Source organism: Siphateles boraxobius, unplaced genomic scaffold (genome assembly GCF_051911475.1).
Source record: "Siphateles boraxobius isolate OS27281-9 unplaced genomic scaffold, OSU_SipBor_1 177, whole genome shotgun sequence".
NCBI classification, from domain to species: domain Eukaryota; kingdom Metazoa; phylum Chordata; class Actinopteri; order Cypriniformes; family Leuciscidae; genus Siphateles; species Siphateles boraxobius.
Window position 1 is genome coordinate 156,489 of NW_027508785.1, and position 11,012 is coordinate 167,500.

Below are 11,012 nucleotides of genomic sequence, written 5' to 3' on the forward strand. Positions count from 1 at the left end.
CAGGTGGTAGGATGACTGGAGAGGAGAAGTTTAGATACTTCTTCCTCGGTTAGCAGAGAGAAGGTAAAGAGAAGGTTTCTGGTAGTGGGAGAGGATGGTTTGGGTTCCTGTGTGTGTGGAGTTGAGAACTGACTGCTGATAGAGGTTGTTTTGTTGGTGAAGAAGTTAGCAAAGTCATCAGCAGTTAAAGAGGGTGTGGGTGATGGTGGAGGTGGACAGAGGAGAGAGTTAAATGTCTTGAAAAGTGTTCGTGTGTTAGAGGCGCTGTTGATCTTGCTGTGGAAATATAAAGATTTTGCAGTGTGAACATCAGCAGAAAAGGAAGAGAGCAGAGATTGATACATACTCAGGTCAGACGTGTCTTTTGATTTGCGCCATTTCCTCTCCATTGCCCTGAGTTTGGTCCGGTGTTTACGAAGAACCTCAGATAACCAGGGGCTAGAGGGAGGAGCGCGTGCTGGCCTGGAGGAGAGAGGGCAGATAGTGTCTAAAGAAGAAGTTAAAGTGTAGCATAAAGCATCTGTTGCGGTATTCACATCTAGAGATGAGAATTGTGAGGGTGAGGGAAGTGAAGATGACACAGCAGAGGAAAGATGGGAAGGAGAAAGTGAGCGCAGGTTACGTCTGAAAGTAACTGGTGGGGAGTTGGTGGAGCATGGGTAGTGAGTTGTAGATTGAAAGTAATGAGGAAATGATCTGAAACATGGAGAGGTTTCACCAAAATGTTGTCTGTGATGCAGTTGCGTGTGTAAACCAGGTCCAGTTAGTTGCCTGACTTGTGAGTACCTGTGGTGATGAGCCGTTTGAGATCGAATGAGGCTAGAAGAGAGATGAAGTCTGTTGCATACGACTTTTCTAGATGAATGTTGAAATCACCAAAGACTACGAGTGGGGTGCCATCCTCAGGGAAAGAGGACAGCAGCACATCCAGCTCCTCAACAAAGCTTCCCAGTTGACCTGGGGGGCGATAAATAACTACAATATGGATCCTAATGGGAGTTGTAAGTGTAATTGCATGATATTCAAACGAGTTGTTATTGCATAGAGAAGAGAGAGTTGAGTATATCCAGTTATTAGAAACAGTGGCGGCTCCTGCAAAATCTCTCAGGGGGGGGCAAATGTTTGGATGATTGATAAGGATAAGGTCCACCCATGCAATGGATAAATTAACAGCTTATCTTAAATTTCAAAGTACAATGCTAGGAGTAAAAAAGACTGCCACCATCCTTTCCTAAACTGATTGTAAAAACAAAGTGAGATTTTCCAACTCTTGAGTATTTAAATAGTCAGCAAAAAATACCTCTTTAGACAGCCTCTGCTTGTCTTCTTCTCCCAAGGCCCTCCTAGATCTTGTTGTTCCTGTTGCTTCTTGCTCCTGAAATATCCTGATTACTACGACGGCTGAATTAATGACACGATAAAATTAACTGTGTTCGCCATGACGTTCAAGTTCAACTGGCCTCAACAACTCGCGAGATGTCCCAACAGTCTCTCTCGCTCTCGTTCTCTTTTATTTTTTATTTTTTAATCACATTTGATAAAGATATTAAAGTAGTGTTTCATTTTTTCTTGTTGTTCAAATTCAAAATTGTTTTCAAATATTATTTGTCACTTTTAATAGTGTATGTTTGTTCCCACCAATCGCTGCACAAGTTAAGGAAATGTATCCGGATGACGTAAGCACGTTAGTGCGAGCCCTCCCGGAACCCATAGAGAATGCATTGCAGTGCCTGCAATTCGAAAAAAAACGTCTTTGTATGTAAGTCTATGGGAACACTCTGGGCAAGTCTCAGCCAGAGTGAAATCGCCCAAAAAGAGGCGGTACTCCACAGAACGTGACATGACGCTGGTTGGACTATATCCAGAGGCACAGTGACTGCTAGCCTAACCTATTTTTTTACGGTCTATGAGCGTAACTCTGTGGTTAAATGAGATTGTGAATGTGATTGAAAAAGTCCCTTTCACACTTTGGTGGTGCGTCGCCCAATCGCCCTAATGAAGAAACCGCCCCTGGTTAGAAATGAGAAGACCAGACTGGCGAGGGGTGTGGGAGAAAGAGAAGTTGTTAGAGAGAGCAGCAGGGGTTGCTGAGTCTTCTGGACGGATCCAGGTCTCAGTCAAGCCCAATATATTAAGAGTGGAATGAGATGCAAAGGCTGGAATGAAGTCAGCTTTATTGACTGCTGACTGACAATTCCATAGACCCATAGAAATAGAGAGAGGTGTGTGTGTGGATGAGAGAATAGGACCCAGATTAGCAGTATTGCGCTGCCTTCTGTGCGTGATGAGTGCACGTTGTCGAGAGTCAACAGGAATGTATTGAAAGCACATGTTGTGAAAGATAATACGATAGAAGTGGGAAATTAAAAGGAGAGAAGACGATACTTAAGTGCCTTGCCGGAGTCCTTGCTCGGTGGAGTCGCACAGTTAGAGTCGATGGTCTTTACCTGAGTCGGTCTTCACACGAGGAGGCTGAACGCTTCTGGTGGCGTTTCCGCAACAGCGCGCACACTACATAGATATAATGCGTACTAACGCCTGAGTGAGGACAGCTGTTTCTGCCCAGCAATTAATACTATTTTCGTGAAAATCGGAGCAACGGCCTTGGAGGAGTTAGAAAAAGTAGGTTTTTCGGAGAATTCAAAATGGCGGACAAATTTTCATTACAGAAAATTACGTCATAGGGTGCAATCGAATCGTCCTGAGCTCAGGAATGAATTTTGTGTCTAGCCATTATGGTTCAAAAGTTATTATCATACATGAGTAAATCTTTGGACAGTTGGTGGCGCTAGAGGCATTGAGTTAGAGACTCCAAATTTGCTGTGCTGACAGTTCAGACTGTCCTCTATACGAGTGCCACATTTCCTAGATAAAAGGAACGCCAACAGATACCATAGGTGCTTGGCCCCTAATTACAACAACAATAACAGTAATGTAGTTACTACCCGAAAATTAAATAATGGATTACTTAGTTAAAAACATGAAACATAAATGAAGCGAGTTGAAGCTCCTGAAGAGCAAACTTATGAAATTTTAATTTTCAGTCATGCTGACTAAAGTCAAATGCTCTGTCAGGGTGTCTCACTGATGATGAATAGGTGTTTCTATGAAAATATCTTTCAGACCTGTGTCATTAAAGTGATTTGCATATTGCTTTGGCACCAGTAATCTGTATTTGAGGAAGTGTGTATATAAAGCATGGATGAGGTGGGCACTGCTGTAGACCGAGACCTAAACAACCAGTTACAGTATATATCCAAACACCTGTGACGATGAGACACGCCGCTGTCCTCTATTCCTGCCTGATGCTCTTCGCTGCTCAGGTGAGTTTACACTGAAACATGAAGCTGCACAACGGTTTCAACACTGATAATAATCATAAATATTTCCTGAGCATCAAATCATCATATTATACTGATTTCTGAAGGATCATGTGACACTGAAGACTGGAGTAATGATGCTGAAAATTCAGCTTTGATCACAGGAATAAATTACACTTTACTGTTCACATAGAACACAGCTGATTTACATTGTAATTATAAGTCACAATATTACTGTTACAAAAGTAAAAATTACTGTAAAAGTTTAATCTGATTTATTCAGATTTTAAGGAATCTTTTCATTCATTATTTTCATTCATATACCAAGCAAATCCCTTAGTTAAACAAATCTACATCAAATTACTTGTTAAGTAGGTTTAATCAGGTTTAGAACTGGTTCTTAAGGTTTGTGAAATATAAATATATAAAATGCATTACAATATTGTACAGTTACAATACAATAGTTACAATAATTGTAATTATGAATTACAATAACATAAACAGTAATGCAGTTACTCCCTAAAAAGTAACTAAGGTATGTTTTCATTTTCCATGTTCATTTAAATTCTAATTGACACAGGATTTTTGTCATCTTATTGCAATGGCATATAAATGTGGATTCTTGGGTTTGGTTTTGGCATGTATGGCATATACAGTAGGGCTGCAACTAACGATTATTTTAATAATCGATTAATCTGTTGACTATTTTTTCGATTAATCGATGAATCGGATAAAAACTAAAATAAAAAAAGCATTAATTTCCTACCCTTTATTCAAAAACAGAACTGACAGTGCAAATTCACAGTGCAAAAAATCTTCAGAAAGTGCACAAATAGGTTGCTCCTTGAACATCCCTGAGCTGTTAAAGTAATAATAAAAAAATGGACTAACACAAAAAACATACACATGTATTCTTTACATCTGCCAAATATATATGCTTTTTAAAAATAAAGTGCACAAAATGATGGATTTGTTTGAACGTCAGAGCTTGGTCTCTACACTACACTCGCACACACTCACAAACTCTCACACTTACAGATGGAAACACTCACAAACAAAGATGTTATAAAATTTAACAAAATGTTTGACATTATTTCACAAGCAAATGCACAACTTGGGACTTTTGCATGGATAATAGGTAATAATAATAATAATAATAATAGCAATAATAATAACAATAACAGAAGATAATATCTCTAGTCTATCCTAATATTAATTATAAATACAATGTATATAAAATATAAATACAATATAAAATAATATAAAAAAAAGATACAATTGATTGACCACCTCCTATAGTGTGTAAGGTATTTTGCAGCTCATCCTTTCCGAGCACATAGTGAAGTTTAGAGTCATTTAGAAGTAAGGATTGAAAAATTCAGAGCTGCAAATTGTGGGAAAAAAATATTCCAATAAATTGTAGTGGTGCTTGGGACAGACAAGAAAGTGTTTTCTTCTTCTGATTCAAATCACAGTCTGCTAATTCAGTGGTAAGAATTTAATTGTTGTTTTTATTTATATTTTTGTCCATTTCTCGAATTTCCATGCCTCTTATATAGTAATTTATATTACCATGTATGTAGTATGTACCAATTTACTAATGCTCAGACACACACTCGGTCTCTCTTGGACAATCTTGGACACACTCGGTCTCTCTCGGACCCACTCGGTCTCTTTCTTGCGATCTCGGACACACTCGGTCTCTCTCGGATACACTCGGTCTCTTTCGTGCGATCTCGGACACACTCGGTCTCTCTCGGGCGATCTCAGACACACTCGGTCTCTCTCGGATACACTCGGTCTCTTTCGTGCGATCTCGGACACACTCGGTGTCTTTCTTGCGATCTCGGACACACTTGGTCTCTCTCGGACACACTCGGCCTCTTTCGTCCGATCTCAGACACACTCGGTCTCTCTCGGATACACTCGGTCTCTCTCAGGCGATCTCGGACACACTCGGTCTCTCTCGGACACACTCGGTCTCTTTCGTGCGATCTCGGACACACTCGGTCTCTCTCGGGCGATCTCGGACACAATCGGTCTCTCTCGGACACACTCGGTCTCTTTCGTGCGATCTCGGACACACTCGGTCTCTTTCGGGCGATCTCGGACACACTCGGTCTCTCTCGGGCGATCTCGGACACACTCGGTCTCTTTCGTGCGATCTCGGACACACTCGGTCTCTCTCGGACATACTCGGTCTCTTTCGTGCGATCTCGGACACACTCGGTCTCTCTCGGGAGATCTCGGACACACTCGGTCTTTCTCGGACACACTCGGTCTCTCTCGGACACACTCAGTCTCTTTCTTGCGATCTCGGACACACTCGGTCTCTCTCGGGCGATCTCGGACACACTCGGTCTCTCTCGGGCGATCTCGGACAAACTCGGTCTCTCTCGGACACACTCGGTCTCTCTCAGACACACTCAGTCTCTTTCTTGCGATCTCGGACACACGGTCTCTTTCGGGCGATCTCGGACACACTCAGTCTCTTTCTTGCGATCCCGGACACACGGTCTCTTTCGGGCGATCTCGGACACACTCGGTCTCTCTTGGGCGATCTCGGACACACTCAGTCTCTCTCTGACACACTCAGTCTCTTTCTTGCGATCTCGGACACACTCAGTCTCTCTCGGACACACTCGGACTCTTTCGTGCGATCTCGGACACACTCGGTCTCTCTCGGGCGCTCGCCCACGGAGCTCGCTTTGCTTTTGTCCAGTCCGGCGCCTCATAGATCTGCTCTGCTCCGCACTCAACTTTTTAAATATTTATACTCAAAAAACATCTCTGCGAATTATTGACTGGCGTAATAATCGCGCGACACAACGAATCGATAATGAAATTCGTTGCCAACTATTTTAATAATCGATTTTAATCGATTTTATCGATTCGTTGTTGCAGCCCTAATATACAGGAAGTTTATTTACTTTTTTAAATTGAATATTCTGTATGAGTTAAGCAACTTAGCTACTTTAGCTCTTTATGGAAAGTGATGCGTTATGTTACTTTTGCATTACTTTATCCTTAATCTGGCCTGGGCTTGATTGGTTGCTTCTTAATTACAAAAAAGTTCTAGTTTTGTCAAATGTAAAGGCCCTTTCACACCAAAAATGAAATGTGTCAACAAACTCCTGTCTGGTAGAGGGCGCAGCTCAAACAAACCTTTCAGAAGAACAGGATGCAAAAATAGAAAGTTCAACACTCTGGGCGCTTCTCAAACGTAAGGCTGCCTATCAGCTGGTCTAGACCGTCTCAGTGTAAAGGATCTTTGGGTGTATCTGTCTTGTCTTAGTCAGGGAAAAAAAAGTTCGTCAACAAACATTTTTCGCCATAGTTTTCTTTAACGAAATTAACACTGAGCTAGAAAAGAGGACTGAGCCCAGCATCGCCCTGGAGCCCAAACACAGTGACCAGGTGTGTGAGCCAGCAACATCATCCATCCTAGTGGGGCTGCTCGTAGTGTACGAGGGAAAGGACGAAAGCCCCACCTACACTACAACCGCTGAGGTCGAGCTGCAGCCAGCCTCTGCAGAAGTTAATGAGTTGGAAGAAGGATATTTACCTGAGTAAATATCCTATGACCATCACTCGTACGGCTCCACCGGGCTCCTTCATCCCTCCAGCTCCACCTGGATCAGATGTCGCTCTGCCTATGCCACGGACTTCCAGGTCGCTTGCTACACCTCGGCGCTCCACTCCCTTCATCAGGCTTTGCCTTTCCTCTCGCTCCTCCCTGGTTCTCAGTCCACCGGCTCCACCTCAGTCCTCTGGCACCCTTGCTCCATCTCGAATGCTTGACGCTGCAGCTCCATCTCGGTCTCCAGAGCCATTGGTGTCGTGTGGTCCCATCAGCTCTCAGTCTTCATCTGGGCCTCCACTTCCATCGGCTTCGTCTAAATTGGTAGTAGACCTGGTTTCATCAGCCAAGCCTCCACCATGGCTCCTCCCTCCCTCGACTCCGCCGTGGGCCATTGTCCTGGCTGCGGTCTAGGTCCCTGCCTGGCTCCCCCTACTCATGACTGCCCCTACTCCTGACTCCCCCTACTCCTGGGTCTCCCTACTCGTGGCTAACTCTACTCCTGACTCCCCCTACTCCTGGCTCTCCCTACTCATGGCTAACCCTACTCCTGACTACCCCTACTCCTGGCTCTCCCTACTCATGGCTAACCCTACTCCTGACTGCCCCTACTCCTGGCCCTCCCTACTCATGGCTAACCCTACTCCTGACTACCCCTACTCCTGGCTCCCCCTACTTCTCGGTCACCCTACTTCTGGGTCGCCCTACTCCTGGCTCCCCCTACTCCTGGCACCCCCTACACCTGGCTCCCCCTACTCATGGCTAACCCTACTCCTGACTAGCCCTACTCCTGGCTCTCCCTACTCATGGCTAACACTACTCCTGACTGCCCCTACTCCTGGCTCTCCCTACTCATGGTTAACCCTACTTCTGGCTCCCCCTACTCCTGGCACCCCCTACACCTGGCTCCCCCTACTCATGGCTAACCCTACTCCTGACTAGCCCTACTCCTGGCTCTCCCTACTCATGGCTAACACTACTCCTGACTGCCCCTACTCCTGGCTCTCCCTACTCATGGTTAACCCTACTTCTGGCACCCCATACACCTGGCTACCCCTACTTCTGGGTCGCCCTACTCCTGGGTCGCCATACTCCTGACTCCCCCTACTCCGGACTACCCCTACTCCTGACTCCCCCTTGTCCTGACTCCCCCTACTCCTGACTACCCCTACTCCTGACTACCCCTACTCATGGCTCCCTCTACTCCTGACTCCCCCTACTCCTGGCTACCCCAACATAATGGGAGTAATGTAACACGTATGTTCTATTTTGGTTTAGTTTCTTTGGGCTTTGGTTCTGTTTTCTCTGTTCTGGTTTACCTGTGTTCCCTAGTTAGTTTCCTTGGCTTTTAATTAGTTATACGCACCTGTTTCTGTTCAGTTGATTACCCTCCCTTGTGTTTAAGCCATCAGTTTCCTATGTTTCAAGGTCTGGTATTGTTTATCTAAAGCGTGGTTATTTCCTGAGCTTCTTCCCTGTGATTCTCCTACATGTTCCTAGTGGAATTTACTATTAAAGACTCCTTTTGTTATCCTTTGTGATCATGCGCTTACCACAGCCTACACATCGCCTGACAGTTAGTTCATGTTAGTTAATACATTAACTAGTGTTATGTATTGTGTAACTAGAGTTACCAATGAAACCTTATTGTAAAGGGTTGCTATTTTTTCTTCTTTCATTTTCATAAAAAGGAGAAAAAACATCAGAACTTTCTGTCATCCTGTTGGGTATTTCAAATGACAAATTTATCATTAGAAATGACCTCATCTGAGCTTTATCTCCTCCTAACAGAACACATTGGGACAGACTCCAACAACGACCTACTCAAGTGTCGATACCACAAACACTCCAACAACGACCTACTCAAGCATTGATACCACAAACACTCCAACGACGACCTACTCAAGCGTCGATACCACAAACACTCCAACGACGACGTACTCAAGCGTCGATACCACAAACACTCCAACAACGACCTACTCAAGCATTGATACCACAAACACTCCAGCGACGACCTACTCAAGTGTCGATACCACAAACACTCCAACAACGACCTACTCAAGCATTGATACCACAAACACTCCAGCGACGACCTACTCAAGTGTCGATACCACAAACACTCCAACGACGACGTACTCAAGCGTCGATACCACAAACACTCCAACGACGACCTACTCAAGCATTGATACCACAAACACTCCAACAACGACCCACTCAAGCATTGATACCACAAACACTCCAACAACGACCCACACAAGCATTGATACCACAAACACTCCAACAACGACCCACACAAGCATTGATACCACAAACACTCCAACAACGACCCACTCAAGCATTGATACCACAAACACTCCAACGACGACCCACTCAAGCATTGATACCACAAACACTCCAACAACGACCCACACAAGCATTGATACCACAAACACTCCAACAACGACCCACTCAAGCATTGATACCACAAACACTCCAACAACGACCCACTCAAGCATTGATACCACAAACACTCCAACAACGACCCACTCAAGCATTCATACCACAAACACTCCAACAACGACCCACTCAAGCATTGATACCACAAACACTCCAACAACGACCCACTCAAGCATTGATACCACAAACACTCCAACAACGACCCACTCAAGCATTGATACCACAAACACTCCAACAACGACCCACTCAAGCATTGATACCACAAACACTCAAACAACGACCCACTCAAGCATTGATACCACAAACACTCCAACAACGACCCACTCAAGCATTGATACTACAAACACTCCAACCACGACCCAGTCAAGCCCAGCGCTGACTGCTGCCCAAAGCAGTGGCTCCGTTGCTTCAGGCCAGTATATCCACGTCAATCCTCTGCTGATCCCTCTGATAATTCTCGCCACAGTGGAACTTTAATGCAAAATGTGTGATCCTCAGTTGCACAGGGAGCCAAATAATATGAATCATTATTAACTATCATTACTCTCTCCAATTATTTTGTAGTCTGTAGTCAGGGTCTTTCCGTGGAGGTTTCATGTCTGGATTACTAAAATGTTGTGTGATTTAATGCTATATCTTGTGTTAGTGTGACGTAATGCTAAATCTTGTATACTGATCTGAACACGACCCTACTAACTCCTGTTTGATAGATTTTGGAGTAAAACTGTTGTGGTTTCCATATCTAAATGCTTACATTTGTATGTAACCTATGTTGAATTAAGTTCAAACCAGTTACTATTGTTCAAAACGTTGCAAACAATAACTTGTCTACTTATGGAGCTGTTGTTGTGCTAGTTTTTCCTTTTGTGTTATTTTTGTTGAGCTCCTCATTGAGCTTTTACCCAGTTGAACGTGTGTCCATTTTATGTACATTCTGCTTTTCAAAGTAACAGAAATATGTGCAGTACAGTTTTAGTTTCAGCGATTTCATAATAGCATTCATAACCCGTTCAGTATAACTTTCCTTGCTCAACTAACCACATGCAAATGCTTCATCTGATGTATCTGATAATCTGACGGCACGGGACATTTCCTGCAATTTCATTTTCAATTCATTGGACACATGGTCATTGTCTTTGTCACGAACACCAATAAAATTGCACGTAAATATTTTAGTTTAAAAATATTTTATAAACAAACATTTTTTCTTCTATACTTTTAAGGTCACTTTCATTTTTTCTACAAAGACTCCTGATTCCTCATCTTTATCATTCCTAAGTTTAATGTTCTTCTAACTCTGACACAAGGGTTAGAGCCGATAATAATGTTTGAGCATTCCAGTCGTTCCACTGCTATCGAACACTTCCTACTTTCATACAATATCCCTAAGAAAGACAACTCTATCACATCATGTTTAAATATCTTTCTATTCTGTTAAAAGCACATGATTGAGACCAAACAAACCTGAGTCACACATTCATCGAGTTATTTATCTTAACTCTCTATCTCAAATGTAAATACTCATTTTAAATAAAATACAATATTTTGTTTTGTTTTGCTGCCATATAAATATCTCAACATCATTTAAACAAGAAACATATAACAATATCAGATTTGTTGATTAGAATGAGACTTGAATTCCTTACATTGTGTTAGATTTATGTTTAAAAAAAGAT

The 11,012-nt window shown here is 43.1% G+C and overlaps 2 protein-coding genes across 2 annotated transcripts in view; both read left to right on the plus strand.

Annotated features, from left to right (window-relative positions):
• LOC143740618 (uncharacterized) overlaps positions 1-11,012 on the plus strand; it is a 132,101-nt gene that overhangs the window by 109,734 nt on the left and 11,355 nt on the right. The window lies entirely within an intron of this gene.
• LOC143740611 (uncharacterized) overlaps positions 3,225-11,012 on the plus strand; it is an 8,050-nt gene continuing 262 nt past the window's right edge. The window contains exons 1-2 of the mRNA XM_077232578.1: positions 3,225-3,323; positions 8,692-11,012. The exon at positions 8,692-11,012 is cut by the window's right edge and continues 262 nt beyond it. Of these exons, the coding sequence (XP_077088693.1) occupies positions 3,273-3,323; positions 8,692-9,813 (1,173 nt within the window). The 5' untranslated portion in view covers positions 3,225-3,272 and the 3' untranslated portion in view covers positions 9,814-11,012. The remainder of the gene's footprint in view (positions 3,324-8,691) is intronic.